Below are 18,263 nucleotides of genomic sequence, written 5' to 3'. Positions count from 1 at the left end.
TGTCGACCCCACGGCCGCCGTGGCAAATGCGACTTAGGCCTCAGTACCAAGTTGGCTTGACGACAAAAAGTTGTGGATGGATTTGGACTAAACTTGATGGATGAGTTGGTTCGGTGACGAGAACAAGCCGATTCGATTTCCCTCGAGTCCCGGATGCAGATCTGACCCTCTGAGTGAGATACAAAACACAAACTGTTGAACCTGGTGGGGCTGTGTGCGCTCCCCACCGAGTGCTGTTCGAGTTACCCCGCACACGCGTAGCGAAAAGCGGGGTTAAACGATGCTTATCATTTTAAGTTTGAGGAACAACTTGATATTTGAATGTAATATTATATTTTGAACACGAATCGGAAAATGACAAGTCTTCATATCAGTTTAACAGTATTTTGACTCAGAATTCATCCCGACCACGCATGCGTACACAGGAGGAATTGGGGGGGAGATCTCTCTCTCTCTCTCTCTCTCTCTCTCTCTCTCTCTCTCTCTCTCTCTCTCTCTCTCTCTCTCTCTCTCTCTCTCTCTCTCTCTCTCTCTCTCTCTCTCTCTCTCTCTCTCTCTCTCTCTCTCTCTCTCTCTCTCTCTCTCTCTCTCTCTCTCTCTCTCTCTCTCTCTCTCTCTCTCTCTCTCTCTATCTATCTATCTATCTATCTATCTATCTATCTATCTATCTATCTATATCAAGTGCAGCCTGTGGCTGCTGGTTGCATCATTGGTTAGGACGCGGCTATGCCGCTGATGTAGTGTCCCCCTTACCAGTACACTGGTACTCATTTCGCCGACCTCGGAAGGATGACAGGCTGAGTCAACCCCCTGGTGTATTAATTCAGTGGCCAACGGCGCTTGAACTCAGGACCCAAGGATCCCAAGCCACCACCCTAACCACTAAGCCAACACTAGGCTTTGGGGGGAGATAATAGTTTTACAATCATAATAATATTGACAATTACAAGAAATTTTGTTTTAAAACACATCATAATGGACAAACGGCCATGAACAACTAATGTAATGTGTTGGATGAGGTGATGCAATTCACACTGGAAAATGGCGGTAAACCATAGAATTAATTAATATGACTTTTACATCTTTTTTTTTTTTTAATTTAAATTAAATTATGTACTTGAAGACTGCAGTACACAAATCGTCTGTCGTAATACTTCCAAGAACCTCCAGTTTTGCAGTACAGTACTTCAATAAAAAATAAAGGTTTAATGGGGTGGGTGGTGTATGGGGGTGGTTTTCGGGACAGCCTCTGGTCTCATTCAATAGCACTAAATTTTGAAATAATGATTATTTTTAAAATCGTTAAAACAATTATTTTTATTGAAATTGAAGTTACGTTTGGGTATCATTCTGGCACTCTTGTTAGCTCACCTATGACGTAGTTCTGGGGAGCTTATGAGATGGCACTTCGTCCGTCCATCTGTCCATCCATCCACAAACTTGCAACTTATCTGGAACTACTCACGATTTTCGATGAAACTTGACCGCAACTTTCATCACCCACGATGTACCAAAATTTGTTGATGGCATTTTAAAAATCAGGCCCTAATAAGGGGTTCTTCGGGGAATTGCCCCCCAAAATAGGTATTTGCTTTGTTCTCTGAAACTGCACACACAATTTCAATGAAACTTGACTCCATCCTTCATCGCTCGTGAAGTACCAACGTTTGTTCGTGGCAAAAATGCATAAATAAAGAAATCGGGGTCTGAGGGTGTCTCCGGAGGGAGTTTAATGGGGGTTCTTTCCCCCCCCCCCCACCCCCAAATACTCCTGAAACAGGTATTTGCTGTTTTTTTTCTCAGAAATGACACACAAAAGTTTGAAATTTTAACTTGACATTCTACAGATGGGTATTTTGTATTAACTTGTTTATATTTATTTTCTTTTCTTTGATTAGGGCATCCTTCACCAGACCCCAAAGTGAAAATGTCTCGGATGGAGCGACTCCAGCGTTACAAGGAAGAGAAGAAGCTGCGCAAGCAGGAGAGCGAGCGGGCTCTGCAGCGAACCTTCAAGGTGTTTCATGTTGTGCATGAACCACCTGTCTTCCTTTTCTCCAAAATGGATACTACAAAAAAAAGTCAAAAGGTATGATTGCTTTGCTCTTTTATTTTTGGCACAAAGCAATGAGCAGTGTCCCCGTGTTTTCCAAATTCATCACGTTTCCAGCTTGCATGTTTGTATTACTCGCGTCTAATAGTGTGGCAAAACGACGGTGAGAAATTCCGCAAACCGATTTACCCTGAGCTGTTGAGTATTTTGTTTGATCGTTAACTTTGATGAATGCATGGCAGTGATTGCACTTGTTGGCATTTCTAGCGTAGTTTCACTGGTCAGGTGGATCAATTGATTGTAATTTTGAAGAAAGAAAAAGCTAAAGGTAAAGCAACTTTTGATTCTGATTTACCCCACTCTGCTGCAGAGCATCAGTGCTGCCGAAGCACTTTCTTGGCTGGGAAGTTTGCCATTGCCTTCCCAGCAGTCGTTCGGACAGGAATTTGGAGTTTGGCCACAGTGCCGGTGATAGCTCGCATACTCTTCCTGAGGGATACCGTGGGATCTTTAACATCCACCCACTAATGCGAGCAGATGGGAGGCCCAGTTTGATGTCCGTCCTAAGGGACGGCACACACATTGATGAAGCACCCTGCCTGTGAAACACCAGGATGGCAGTTTATCGCTGGTGGGATACAAATCCAGGCTCTGAGGCCTTTAGAAGCCAGTGTGCGCACCATCAGCCCATCGTAGTGCCGGCATGACATATGATTGGATTTTTGTGTGATTAAAAACGTTTATGAAGAACTCGTCTCGCTCCACCCTCTTACCCACCTTTTGTCCAACTTTTGAAAAGTTTTCCCATGTTGGATTGTGTACGTCTGAGCTCGCATATTGCTGCCGGTTTTTTTTTTCTTCTTCTTCTTCCTGCACTTCCAGTTTTTGAGCTGCATCCTGTAGCCGGCTGTGACTTTTGGAATGCAATTTTGCATCACCAATGTGAATATAAATAAAGGACGTGGGGTTGACTGAATTTTTAAGTTCGTTACTTGATCAACATTTTAACATTTTCCACCCTAACTCGATTAAGTTTTGCCCTCTCGAACTAGACTATATAGAAATGCGCACTGATGCTTAAGTTATACCGTACCCCTCCGAGTTAAAGGTGAAGGTCAAATTGTGGTCTGAAAAAAAAGAACCGCGTTTCTTTTGGTCATCGTTCAATTTTGCCAATGCAGAATTGCAATGACCGCTCGTTTGGCCTTCCAAGATGTTCTTGCATCATGATGGTGTACCTCCACTGAAGTTGTGAACCTGATATTTGATTAATGTCATACTTTTTTGGATTATAACCTAATTAACAAAAAAAGCCCCCACCTTTTTGATCATAACTTGAATAATTTTCCTCCAATTTTCATGATGTTGAGTTTTTACGGATAGATTGTGGATGGGGACACATTTTCTTTATTCGCACTTTGTCCCAAAATGTTGAAGGTCAAGGTCATATGGCGTTCCAAACTCTTGTAGCATAGATTGCACGCCTCAGTAAACAAACAGGCACTTCTGGAATTGTAGTGGGATTGTTGATATGGAGATATGAAAGGAAGGACAGCTTCAATGCAGCACTTGGATTTAATGATTTCTCACCAACCAACCAATCCCCTCCCCCCCCTCACTCATCACATCCACTACCACACCACCAATCCCCTCCCCCCCCCCCACTCCCTTGCTCATCACATCTGCCACACCACCAATCCCCCTCCCCCTCCCTTGTTCATCACATCCGCTGCCACACCACCAACCCCCCCCCCCCCCCTCATCACGTCTGCTGCCTCACCACCAATCACCCCCTCTCCTCCAACCTTGCCCAAACCTTGCTCAAACAATCACATTATCCTAAGGATGTATTTTGGAATGAGGTAACACGGTGACCCGGAGGAGGTTGTATCATGGGGGAACAGCAGCTCTCACTGTGACATATCTTTATTACTTAACGTGCCCAAATTCAACAGTTGACTCTTTCTAGACAAAACGCAAGGTGGTCCAAGTAATTTTGGGAATGGTGATTATGTAATTTTAAGGGTATTTTGGATTTGTAAATGCGTGGGCTTGCGTGATGGATTAAGCAAGCACGTTTATATGGTGATGAGAACCTATGATATCGTTATTTGCTCTTCCTTTTCTTACTGTTATGCTCTTACTAGAGAAGTAATATTATGAATAATAGATGAAAGTGATCACCATAGTAATTTACACAAAAGCATCCACGGGCAGGTTTATTTATTCATTTATTTTTTCTTCATTACTTGGCCTTTAATGAGGCTACCAACTGCCAATTTCATGCCAATGTCTGGAGTCGTTTGTATTGTTCTGCACGAGTTTTTGGGTTGCTTGTGGTTCTGCTATCTTTCTCGTTGCAGTCTGCATCAGTAAGTTCTGCTTCTGGAGTGATGACACGTGCTATGACGAGGAGAGGCGATGCGGCTGAGTGCTCTCAGAAAAACATGTTCAACCCAAAGAAAAAGGTACACACGTATTGTGCTTTTGCAGTGAGATTCTTCTGTGTGGCCCATGATAGTGCTGATCTTCAGGTTTCAATTGTTGCCATTTTGTGGACCACAAATGTTTTTTTTCCCCCCCCCCCCCCGATTTATATACAAGTAGTGGTATGGACAAAGAATGGAAACGTCAATGTAAAGTCGCTCAATAGGGCATTTGGCCACCACGTGCAGCGAGCAGGGTCCTCACATCCACAGCAGTGTTGCATACCTGTTGGTACAACTGGTACAACGCCCTCAGCTTGCACTCGTATCACTGCGGTGAGGAACAGAGAGCGCCAGGCTGGCTAACCCATGAAGCCAATTAGTGGGGCAAAAACTTTCCGTTCTACCTACCACAAAAACGAATGAAATCACTAATTCTGGGGAGCTCTGTGCGTACATGAATGCTGTCCTCCAGGGTACATTTCTAAAACCGTCGCAATATTTTAGTGCAAGTCTTTTCTCCACTTTGAGGTTTATAAATGCAACAGAGAGGTGCTTGTGAGCATAACGAGAATGTAACCGCTTTTCTTTGATAAAGCACTGATTTGTTTGTTTTGAACAACATTGGGAGTCACTTGTCTTGGTGGGCTGAGAGTTTCACGAACAATCTCGTATTTAATCAAAGTTGCTGCACCGTATTGGCATGACATTAAGTTATTGATTACAATTTTGAGCACAAAATTTGGTTGATATATATATATATATATATATATATATATATATATATATATATATATATATATATATATATATATATATATATATATATATATATATATATATATATATATATATATATATATATAATATATAGTACCAGAATGCTTGAAGTTAATGTTCTGTCTTGCCAGTCTGGTCTCTGCTTGATTATTGGACCCTTCTCAGTTTCACATTAACTCCCTTCAGTAGTTGGTATTAAATATAGTGCAGCTAATCAAAAGGTTACATTACAGATAAAGTGGAACATTATTTAGGTGAAGGTTAGACACTATTGCTAACGAGCTGAGTACCCACCCGATGGGCAATCTTGTTCCAACCATGCAACACGTTTCTTATAACTCGTATATTTATGTGGGCGGTGTATAGGCAACTGACAGCTCTGTGGAGGCAAAACCCCCCCAAAAATCTGGGTTACGTGTGTGAAGCAAAAACATACCGACTGATTATAATTCGAAACACCTCATTGCACTGGAAAACGTGGGAGCAGGAATACTGAACTGTAAATGGTGGAGACTTGTAATACGCTCCACCACCTGGAGGTGGTGCAACATGATACACATTCACATGGAGAATTTCTTCCCCCCCCCCCACCCCAAGACCACCGGCAAAGATAAAAACACCTCTGTACGTTAATTGGGGTCATGCTGATTCTATGTAACAAGTATGGGTCTAATCTGCCAAGAACTGTAGGAATAGCAGCGTGACAGACAAACGCACACAAACACTGGTCTGTGAAGTATATTAAGGATTCTGTTGAGGCTTGCTTGCTTGTACTGAATTGTGTATATATATATATATATATATATATATATATATATATATATATATATATATATATATATATATATATATATATATATATATATATATATATATATATATATATATATATATATATATATATATATATATATATATATATATATATATATATATATATATATATATATGCGAGGTGTGTTCAAAAAGTATCCAACCTTAATTTTTCGTGCGTAAACAAATGAAGCGAGGGAGGTGTGGTTTGGTGCACGTATGTAGGCGATACTAATCCGTATGCGTGAATATTTTCCCTCCTGCATAAGCTGTCAGTCGCCGACAGACCGCCGATGAGTGAGGAAGTGTAAGTGAGCGCCGTCGGATTTTCGTTTTTGACAAAATGACGGAAAAACTTGAACAACGCTACTGCATTAAATTTTGTGTAAAGCTTGGCGATCCGCAAGATTCAACAGGCCTTTGGGAAAGAAGCAATGAGCACCACACAGATAAGTGGTACAACCGCTTCAAATATGGTCGCACATCAGTTGAAAGTGAAGCACGTTCTGGTAGGCCCTGAACATCCTGAAATGAGATCGTCATTGACCAAGTGAGGACCCTGCTGATGCAGGATCATCGAATCACGATCAGAGAACTTGCAGACGAGGCGGGCGTCAGCATTGTATCCGTTCATTCCATTGTGACTGAGCAATTGGGCTTAAGGAGAATCTCAGCAAAGTTTGTGCCAAAGCTGCTAACGATCGAGCAGAAGCAACTCCGTTTGGAGATCGCACAGGACGTTCTGGAGACAGTGAACAGCAATCCCAACTTCTTCAACACAGTGATCACTGGTGATGAGACCACAGTGATCCGTCATTTTGTCAAAAACGAAAATCCAACGGTGCTCACTTACACTTCCTCACTCATCGGCGGTCTGTCGGCGACTGACAGCTTCTGCAGGCGGGAAAATATTCACGCATACAAATTAGGATCACCTACATACGTGCACCAAACCACACCTTCCAAGCTTCATTTGTTTACACATGAAGAATTAAGGTTGGATACTTTTTAAACACACCTCATGTGTATATATATATATTTTTTTAATGGAGAAAGTTGCAGTTGCTCACTTTCAGCATAATTGTACACAAATACTTAACCAGGTGTCGGTAAGTCTTGAGGATGAACAAAATGATATATTTCATTGCGTTGTGTATTTTTTCTTTATTTCTTCCCATTTGAAAACTGTCAAATACTGAAGTTGTATGTCTATTCAGAAAAGCTGTCCAATGAAAATATTTTAATGTCGTCCATTTGAATATACTAGCACGTGTGTGGCCGTACGTGCAAAAAAAAAAAAAACAAAAAAAAAAAAAAACTTTAAAACCGCGGGCTAGAAACACACACACAGGCCATTCCTTCGCTCTCGCGTGCCCGTACGTGCAAACCCCCCCCCCAAAAACAAACAAACTAACAAAACTTTCAAACAACCACACAAGGCCGTTCCTTCGCTCTCGTAAACGACGACTGGATTGGGGTATTGTGTTTATCTATAAATGCGCATAAGAAATCGAGAAATTATTAGAATACAGTAAGTCATCACTATCCGGAAGTGGTGCGTGCCCGTACGGAATGTTCACATCATTCCACGAATTATCGCTTGCATTGAAGTAACAACTGCTGTGATACTTACACACAGAGTTAATTAAAATTAAAATCAAGTTTACCTCCCTGTCTTTGCTTGCCATGACATTCGCTGCCATTGACTATTGCCACTCCTACGCCACGGTAACTAAGGCGCCAATCCCCATCGTAACCAGCATGGCACGTGACGTCATCGTCGGCCAGCCTTGCACCGGCGGACGCAGCAACGTGTCCTTTCATTGGTTGGTAAATAAATGGCCATAACTTGGGAACCACTTGTCCGATTAATATCAAACCGTGAAAAGGCACATCCACAGGGCCCCAGCAATATACCTGGCAAGTTTCAATTAGATCTGACCAGTGGTTGTCGAGAAGCAGCGGACACACACACACACATCCACACACACACGCACACGCACACACTCACCTGGAATTATAGATAGATAATCGTCAGAACGGTACCTGTGCGGAATGGCTGACTAAATCGATGAAAATGTTTTTTGAAACTATAGAGTTGCAGAGTTGGGGGAAGAATAAACAAAGCACGCCAGAGGAAACTTTTTTTTTTTTTTGTGTACATCTGTAAAAGGGATCGTTAAAATTGTGTCCAGTCTGTACATACTGTATTTATATATTTTTTTTTCTAATGCATACTCCCTCAACCCCCTGTATCCCCAAACATTCAGAAAGAAAATTGCAAGACAAGCAAAGCCAACTCGAAGACTCCAGTTGCACCCATTTTGAAAAAAAAGTGCACCTTTGAAGGATGCACCTTTGAATGCAAGCAGGTGTCTATGCCTGCCAGGCCGGTCAAGCCTCTTGTTGAGGACATGCCTGCTGGGATGGTGCAGCCCCCGGGTGAAGTACCTGTCATGCCGGTTGAGCCCCCAGTTGAGGATGTGCCTGTCAGGGAGGTGCAGCCCCTGGGTGAGGAGGTTCCTGCTGGACCGGTGCAGCCTGCTGGTGAGGAGGTGCCTGCTGGAGCATTTCAACAGATGCACACTCGCCGCTCCTTTGCTCCAGATGGCTTTATTTTTACGGGCCTGCCTGGTTTTCCTCCAATGTCGCACATTTTCAAGACTCGAGGAGCTGTCTCTTCATTAGAGACTCCCAACGTTTTTCCCTCGAATACTGACTACTCGGATACTCGTAGATCTACTCGTCTTGCCAAGTTAAGTTTAGGGTAAGTCTGAATCTGTTTGTAGTTGTGTACTTCCTTTGCCAGGACATAGTTTAAAACGTTTGGAGATGGAAAATGAGTTGGGATGATTTATTTTGAAACGTTAATAACTACTCTTGATGCTAGAACGAAATATTATTTTTAGAAATACCCAAGCTGTTGAAGCTACGCACAACCAGAGCCCCCACCCTGATGCTGAGGGAGTCACCAATGCAGCAGTGGTTTCCTCTTTGCTTGCACCGTCCAATGTGGTTCCAGAGTCGACGACAGATATCACCAGCAGTCTCAATATTGAGGAGGCACCGGAGTGCTATGATGCAACACACTTTCGGTAACGATAATGCGAGTGCGGAACACTTCACTGATTGTTTAAAATGGGTGATAATTTGTTTGTTTAAATTTGATCTGCCATCTCTACTGTAAAAACATATGGCAGTTTCACTGGTTTTAAAATTATGTTTCTCATCACGAGTTATTGGATGCTTTGATGCAGGTCAATTTGAACCCATCCAACTATAACGGAAGTGAATGGCTGCATGTTTGAAATTACTTTATGCTGTCCAATAAAAATGATAGCTCTCACTTGAAAAAAGAAAATTTGGATTAATGAGAAATGTTGAATGGCCAACCTTGCCCCCTATTCGATGAAATATTATTAGCAGATATTCATGTTTGTGAGAGTCGACTCCATCAACCTGTTTTGCCAAAGGAAGGGCTAAGGCGGTTCACTTTGGCTGCCCTTCGTTTTCATATCCTTGTTAATTGACTGCTTTTTAGCTCACCTGGAATATAGTTCTGGGGAGCTTATGGGATGCCATGTTATCTGTCTGTCCACAAATACTTCCAACTTCTTCTCTGAAACTATTATTCCAATTTTGATGAAACTTTACCACAACCTTCATTACCCTGTATGTTTATGTACCAAAGTTTGTTCATGGCAGTAAAGAAATCGGGTTCTAAGGGGGTCTTGTGGGGGTTGCCCCCCAAAATGGGTGTTTGCTTTCTTCTTTGAAACTACACACACAATTTCGATAAAACTTGATCACAACTTTCGTCACCCATGATGTACCAAAGTTTGTTCACTCTATTAAAATAATTGGGGTCTAAGGAGGTTTATGGCGGAGGTGGCCCCCAATATAGGTGCTTCTGAGAACATTGGTTCATTCGTACATTTTTCTGACTTCCTCCTCGGTATCATTATTTTCCCTTCTCCAGAATGGCGCCCAGGTATATTGCGCCTATTTTTTTTTATCAACTCAAAGGATGGGATCATTTATTGCGATTCCTGTTTAGTTTTGTATCCCTAGTCAAATATAACATTAAAAATTGGAAATATGCATGAGCTATGAAGAGGATTTGTGCAATGGGCCGAGGGTTCTGTATAGGGTCAGATAAAACCAAACAATTTGGAGTTTTTAAATGTTGTTATTATTATTATTATTTTTTTTCCAAATGATTTTGCTGCATCCTTATTGATACTGAATGCTTTGTATTTTTAACAACAATGTTACTGTAACCTTCTGCTATGTGAATTATTTGTTTGAGGTCTGGTGTTGTTGCACACCCAACACATCCTGTCTTCTGGTAGGAATTTGCTGAATGGAGAGATGGAACATCTTGCATGCCTATGTGCTGTCTGGGAAGCAGTTGATTACCAATACCTTGCTGATGAAGGTATGTTCTGGGCTCTTGAAAAAACAAAAAATTTCAACGATTTGACTTTTTGATGCATTTTTGTTGGTTGTGAATTGGCAATTTGAATGCAATTGTTGAAGGTATTGCAGAAGGTGAGGTCAAAAATCCTTTAAAACTTTTTTTTTTAAAGTTGGAATGTATTTTTCTGTGCCATTTTAGGCTGTGGCCTGTTTCTCTTTCATCCTGAGTGGCTGACCATATTTAGTATATTGTGCACCAACCTTTGTTACCTGTGCCAACTATATATTTAAACACTGTGGAACACAAATCACCTTTGATACTTTCAAAATGCTTCCATTTAGCAGTACTTGGACAAAATATTACTCCATTTTATGACATCTCGACCAATCTAATTTGCCACTTTCCTCTCTGTGTCCTCGATTTACACTCGTTCCATTCACATTTTTCTTTCGACTTGATGCCTTCGGCAAAGTACTGTCGGACTCTGACATTCATGGAAGATACGTTCCTGAAAATTGCCGCGAATGTCGTGGCATTGTTTCATTGGGAAAAAGGGGGTTTCGACTGTTCGTGATTCACAAGGAAAATAATCAAAAATCGAGAGAAAAACTGAATATGTGAAGCACAGGGCTGTCAATGATGCCTATAGAAAGTCTACACCCCCTTTAATATTTTTCACCTTTTGTTGCCTTCTACCTGGAATGAAATTGCATTAAATCAGACTTTTTCCACCTTTATTTACACATCGTAACCCACAACTTCCAAGTGAAAAAGTACCTTTGATTGCAATTACAGCTGTGAGTTTGTTGGGATAGGTCTCTACTAACTTTACACGCCTTGATTGGGCAATATTTTCCCATTCTTCTGAACAACACTGTTCAAGCTCGGTCAAGTTGCGTGGGGAGCGTTGATGAACAGCAATCTTCAAGTCATGCCACAGATTTTCGAATGGATTTAGGTCAGGCCTCTGACTGGGCCACTCAAGAACATTTATCTTTTTTTTTTTTCGTTAGCCACTCCAGTGCAGCTTTGGCAGTGTGCTCCGGGTTGTTATGCTGACAGATGAACTTCTATCCCAATTTCAGCTTTCTTGCAGAGGGGCAGAAAGTTTTCCTCTGAAATTTTTTGGTATTTTTCCCCATCCATTTTCCCTTTTATCCTGAACAAGTGCCCCAGTCCCTGCTGATGAGAAACGTATCCATAACATGATGCTGCCACCACCATGCTTCACAGTAGGGATGGTGTTCTTTGGGTGATGTGCTGTGTTGCATTTGCGCCAAACGTAATGTTTTGCATTTAGGCAAAAAAGTTCCATTTTGGATTTCGTCAGACCACAAAACGTTTTGCCACATGGCTTCAGAATCTCCGGAGTGTATTTTTTGCATACCTCAAACATTACTCAAGGTGGGCTTTTTTGAGTAATGGCTTCCTTCTTGCCACCATACCCTACAGGGCAGACTTGTGGAGTGCTTTGGGATATTGTTGTTAAAATATCTTGGTTGGGATATGTCTTTGCCCTGAAGGCATGTTCCTCTTTCAAAGTTGCCGTTGACCTCTCTGATCAGTCTCCTTGCTTGGTCATCCAGTTTGGAGGGATGGCCTGATCTAGGCAGGGTCTTGGTGTTACCATATGCCTTCCACTTCTTTAAGATTGTCTTGACTGTGCTCCAAGGGATATTCGAGGCCTTTGAAATATTTTTATACCCATCCCTTGATCTGTGCCTTTCCACAACTTTATCCTGGAGGTCTTTTGAAAGTTTCTTGGTGCTCATGGTTGTCTTTGCTCTGTAATGCAGACTCGATCCAGTCACCTATAGTCACCTACTCAATCCAGCACATGAAACTACAGGAACAACTGATTTTATTTTGAAATGATCACAATCACTACAATTTAACACAGGTGGGAGCCAATTATCTTGGTGTGTGATTTTGAAAGTGATTAGTTACATCTGAGCTAATTTACAGTAAGTTGCTATTATAAGAGGGGTAGTACACTTATCCAACCAAGATATTCTCGTTTTGCATTTCTAATTAATTCTTTGAAATCCAGGGAATTTGTTTTTCACTTGGAAGTTTTCTCACTGTTGGGAATATCGAGATTCAGAAAAAAAATTGTGGCTCATCGGAAATGTATTGTGCTTGGAACCATAGTAAATAAATGTGGAAAAAGTCTGATTTAATTCCAGGCTGTAAGGCAACAAAATGTGAAAATTATGAAAGGAGGTGTAGACTTTCTATCGGCACTGTGGAAGCAGGTCTGAAAAATTGTGAATACTTGAAGCATAGGGCCGAGAATGTAGAAGTAGGCCACGTTTTTTTTATTTTTTTATTTTTTTTTAAATTACGAATACGTGTGGTCCACAAAGTGGAACCGCGAATGTCGGGGTCCGACAGTACTGAACAATTTTCTCTTTATACCATTTGAGTGTGGGGAGCGGTTGGTGAACATTGCCCGTGTGTTCATCCTCCCTCGAGTGTGAGGACAATTGCTCGTAACGCCACTGAAATAGTCGAGCGTTCATCTCAGAAACCACTCCGCTTCCACTTGCACCTCCCATGCCTGGACACTCGCTGTGTGCCGCAGATTTTGGTGAGTACCGTATGCATTTACTTAACTATACACAATTTATTCATTGAAACTTTTTTATGTTCTATATTGATTAATTTAGTTGTTTCACATTTATTTACAGTAACTATTTAACCATTTACTGTGTCTACTTGTGTCATAGGTTCGGACTGAACATTTCCGCCCAGGGATCCATGTTCAATTTACAACGTTATGCCAAAAAGAAGATCGTTTTCTGTTTAAGCTTTTTTCCGTTTTATATTGTTTATTTATTATTATTATTTTTATTATTATTATTATTAATATTATTATCTATAATTCCAAATGTGTGCGTGTGCTGTTTCTTGACAACCACTGGTCCGATCTAATTGAAACTTGCCAGCTATATTGCTGGGGACCTTTGGATGTGCCTTTTCAAGGTTTGATATTAATCGGACAAGTGGTTCCAAAGTTATGTCCATTTATTTACCAAACCAATGACAAGACACTGTGCTTTGACGTCACAGTTTTTATTTTATTTTTTATTTTTTTTGCACGTACGGCCATGTACTAGTCTATATATAATTCCAGCAATCTCTGTGTCTGTGTGTCTGCGACTGCTGTTTCTCGACAACCACTGGTCCGATCTAATTGAAACTTGCCAGGTATATTGCTCGGGCCCTTTGGATGTGCCTTTTCAAGGTTTGATATTAATGGGACAAGTGGTTCCCAACTTATGGCCATTTATTTACCAAACCAATGACAGGACACGAGTGCGATGAGGTCACAATTGTTTTTTTTTTTTGCACGCACTAATCATTATTTTTAGGGATGTATGTTGAGCATAAATTGAGTAGTCCCTGTATTTATTTATTGATTTTTTCCATACAAGTTTAGGCTTGTGGACAGCTGGCATTGGTGCCATGGGCACTGCACCTGTTGTGTTGTGGTTTTATGTTTGAAGTATTTGCCAACTAATGCATGTGCTGCACCTTTTGTGCACCATGGCCTGTGTGTTCAACTGTCGTGGTTGGCCTAATAAATCTATCCCAGACTTTTTGTCATCGTCGTCTTGTCACCTTGGAATCCGTGCATGCATGCTCGCTGGCCAAAAGGGCTGATTTTGGTTTTGCTTGAAGTTGAAGCGGTGAAATTTTGATGCTTGTCTGTGGCCTGCAGTGCAAGAGCGTATAAGGCAGGCAATAGGACAGGCCAATCTGCTGATGAAAAAGCGGCTGAAACAGTTTGAGAAGCTTGTGGATGACTGCGAGTTTTCCCGCGGAGACAGAGAGACAAAAACCACCGATCTTGCTGGATTTTGGGACTTGGTCTCCATACAGGTTGCATTACTTATTTCCTGACACCAGTCTTTTTATTTGGGACAATGTCTGTTTATATATTTCCCCTTTGTTGTGGTTGCTTTGCTTCATGGCATTAAACGTGCTTTTCTGCTGTATGCAGGTACAGGATATTAACACGAAATTTGCAGCACTTCAGTACCTTAAGGATCACAACTGGGAGAACGAACCAACAGTTCGACCAAAGAAAAAAATCCTCAAGGTTTGTTGATTGCACGTCTTGTCAGATATATTGGTCAGCTCTGCTGTGGAGGCTTGAATTAAATACATCTGAATATTGCAGGTTACCCATTGCATAGCCTCAAATCTTTTTCTTTCAATTGAGTTTTAGAAAGCTTTAAAATGCTTCGGATTCCATCATTGTTTAACCGTGTGCATTTTGCTGTGCTTTATTTGATGACAGTTCTGAGTGATTTTAATTTATTTTGATTAAAAAAAAAAAGTTTTAAAGTTTTTATTTTTATTTTATTTATTATTATAATTATTTTCCTTGTAACTTTAACGTGAGGATGATCTTAAACTTTACATTTCAACCATAAAAGTGTAAAATTTTGTTAAGGTCCAATTTTAAATCTATCAATAATGGCTTGTTCCTGCTTACTTTCACCTATGTGCTGGATGTGATGACGGTAATTAAATTGTTCTACAGGAGCATAATTTCTGAAAACATTTTTCATTTGCTGAAAGCTTTTGAAGCAATTGTTTTGTTTTTATTGTTTGTGGCTTTCATTTAATTTTCTGAAACTTGAAATGATTTACAACATCCTTACTTTTGTTTTGCAATTGATATTCATCACTCTGCAATCGATCATTTGATGAAAATATTTAAAACTCGTGCGCATGCCTCCACCAGGCTGAACAGTTTAAGTTTTGTATGCCACTGATAGGCCTGATCTGCATCCCGACCTCAATCAAAATCGAATCGGCTTGTTCTTGTCACCTACTCAATTTGTCCACCAATTTTCGTCCAAATCCGTCCACAACTTTTTGAGATATAATGCAGTATCGTTTTTAGCCCCATATTTCAATGGTGAAGAATCTCTTAACATTCTTCGATCTGAATCCTGATCCGGATCTTCACTAAAATCTATCTATCCTTCATTGTCACACAAACAACCTGTCCATAACTTTTTAAGACATCCTGCTCCCAAACAAACAAATGGGTGAAAACATAACCTCCATCCACCTTCAGTGGTGCAGGTAATAAACTCAAATGGATAGAAGAGCAATGGTCAAACCACCAAGAATATTGTAAATATGCTATATGATCACCAACCATGGTGTGTTTATTATTATTATTATTTTTATTTTTTTGTCATGTCAATAACAAAGTTGAATTGTGCATCAACACGCAATCCTCAGATTAACAGTTTTGTTCTCCTTCAAAAGTCATGGTGATGCCTTTCAAGTCTGTGGTGTGTGCTGCCCCTCCATCTCTTTCCTCGCCTCAAATGGTATATCTGTAGACTCTACCTGAGATAAAGCAGGTTGTCTGAATTTGGTTTGCCTCTTAATCTTGTGCTCCAAACCCACTCCATTCTGTTCCTATCTTATCTTTCCCGTTCATAAACACTCTTGACTGGACTTTGTGTCCTTCTCAACCAAGAAGGAAGAAAGCGTCTGCCAAGCCTCAACCCTACTTCAGTGATGGGTCCAGATGGCATTGCTACCAATGTTCCTTATCCTGTTCTGCTTGCTTCTCCTCGGTTTGCTCTGGAGAGTTTGGTCTCCTTCGGCTGCCTCCCGGCTTCCTGGTAGTTGGCAAATATCACTCCTGTCCACAATAAGGGTGCAGGAAACGGATCTTCTCAACTATGGCCCAGTAAGCTTGCCTCAAATTGTAAGCAAATCTTTGGAATCCATCATTGCTGCCCCATTCAAGTCTTTCCTTTTCCCAAACAGCCTCATTTCTGACCATCAGTTTGGATTTGGTCTGGTCACTCAAGGCTCTGTCACACCTTGACGTTTTTAGCCAGCGTATGCCGACATATGAAAAATTTGTCTAAAACGCTGGCGTACGTCGAATACATTATGGGTAAGTTTGGTATACCTTAAGAGCACGCTGGCATACGTTGTAGTGTGCCGAGCTCGTCAACAAATTTTAAGCATGCTCAATTTTTTGACGTATGACTCGTACGTTCCGCATACGCTGGCCATAAGTTGTAGGCACATTATGCGATCGTTGGCACACGTCGACACACATTACTTGTAAGTTATTCGTAAGTCAAAACATGTCGAGGTAATGTTTAGTGTACCCGAAACTTATTTCTAACCTATGAGTAACGTGCTTTGAACCTATGTGTAACGTATCTCCAACGCATTTTGACGTATGTAGACGTATTTGATTGACGTCTTCCGGACGACCAGAGAACTTGCTGAATGTGTTTCTTACTTGCAGCTTCCGTATAATGGCGTATTGGCAGCGTTTCGGGGAATTGGTATATAAAAATGGGCTTCACAGGAGGAACCCATCAGTGTTTCAGACTCCATGGTGTGGAAATGTCCATGTCAGTAGTAGTAGTAGGTCCATGTCAGTAATCGTAGGTGAGCGTGATGGGGAGGGTGTGGGTGATGATGGATCCTCCTTGCGTCCGCATACACGGCCACAGCCAGGAGACTTCTTGGCAGCATTCTTCAAAGTTTTCTTCGGCATGAAGATGATGTTGACACTACGATGTCAAGCTTGGTTATGATTAAAATCGTCGAGCAGCAGCATCCATTCAAATAGTCGAGAGGCAGCCTATTAATAGGCGACGCCACGTGATCGTCGGCGATACGCTGCCGCGCGCTCTGCATACGTTAGACTATCGTTGGGCATACGTTGTGAACGCCGACAACACGCTAAGCATTCGTTGGTATAAGTTATGTATAAGTTATCGAAACGTTCTGTGTACGTTACTAATACGTTATGCATACGTCCAACTCATTATGAATATGCCCAAAACTGAAAAAAACATCAATAGTTCAGCGTAGAAAAACATTTAAAAAAATGCCGAAGAATGCTGCAAAGAAGTCTCCTGGCCGTGACCGTCGACGCGGACGCAAGGAGGATCAATCATCACCCACACCCTCCCCATCATGCTCACCTACTACTACTACTACTACTACTACTACTACTACTACTACTACTACTACTACTACTACTACTACTACTACTACTACTACTACTACTACTATTACTACTACTACTACTGATACTGATACTACTGACATGGACATATACTCACCATGGAGTCTGAAACACTGATGGGTTCCTCCTGTGAAGCCCATTTTTATATACCAATTCCCCTAAACGCTGCCAATACGCCATTGTACGGTCGCTGTAAGTTAGAAACGCGTTCAGGAAGTTCTGTGGTTGTCCAGAAGCCATCAATCAAATACGTCAATATGCGTTGGAGATACGTTACACATAGGTTCAAAGCACGTTACTCAAAGGTTAGAAATAAGTTTCGGGTACGCTAAACATTACCTCAATGTGTTTCGACTTTTGAGTAACTTACAAGTAACGTGTGTCAACGATAGCATAACGTGCCTACAACTTATGGCCAGCGTATGTGGAACGTGTGAGTCATACGCTGGCATAAGTCAACAAATTTTGAGCATGCTTAAAATTTTCCGACAAGCTCAGCGTACTACGACATATGCCAGCTCGCTTCAGTGTGCTTTTGACGTATACAAAACTTACCCATAACGTATTCGGCAAATTTTTCATACATTGGCATACGCTGGCTAAAACGTCAAGGTGTGACAGGGCATGATGGTGATGTTGACACTTCGATGTCTAGTGTGGTTATGCTTTAAATCGTTGAGTGGCAGCCGATTAATAGCCTACGCCACGTGATCGTCGGCGATACGCTGCCGCACGCTA

At 41.3% G+C, this 18,263-nt stretch overlaps 1 protein-coding gene across 4 annotated transcripts in view; it reads left to right on the top strand.

The window, feature by feature from the left end:
- DLGAP5 (DLG associated protein 5) overlaps window positions 1-18,263 on the top strand; it is a 73,233-nt gene that overhangs the window by 1,631 nt on the left and 53,339 nt on the right. For all 4 annotated transcript variants that reach the window (XM_085885157.1, XM_085885166.1, XM_085885150.1 and 1 more), the window contains exons 2-8: window positions 1,899-2,089; window positions 4,417-4,521; window positions 8,343-8,839; window positions 8,982-9,167; window positions 10,425-10,510; window positions 14,217-14,377; window positions 14,499-14,597. In XM_085885157.1, the coding sequence (XP_085741283.1) occupies window positions 1,899-2,089; window positions 4,417-4,521; window positions 8,343-8,839; window positions 8,982-9,167; window positions 10,425-10,510; window positions 14,217-14,377; window positions 14,499-14,597 (1,325 nt within the window). The remainder of the gene's footprint in view (window positions 1-1,898; window positions 2,090-4,416; window positions 4,522-8,342; window positions 8,840-8,981; window positions 9,168-10,424; window positions 10,511-14,216; window positions 14,378-14,498; window positions 14,598-18,263) is intronic.

Source organism: Eptatretus burgeri, chromosome 1 (genome assembly GCF_056783735.1).
Source record: "Eptatretus burgeri isolate ZD-2024b chromosome 1, Ebu_testis_v1, whole genome shotgun sequence".
NCBI classification, from domain to species: Eukaryota; Metazoa; Chordata; class Myxini; order Myxiniformes; family Myxinidae; genus Eptatretus; species Eptatretus burgeri.
The sequence above is the reverse complement of the archived record's forward strand: the minus strand, read 5'-3'. Positions and strand labels throughout refer to the sequence as shown.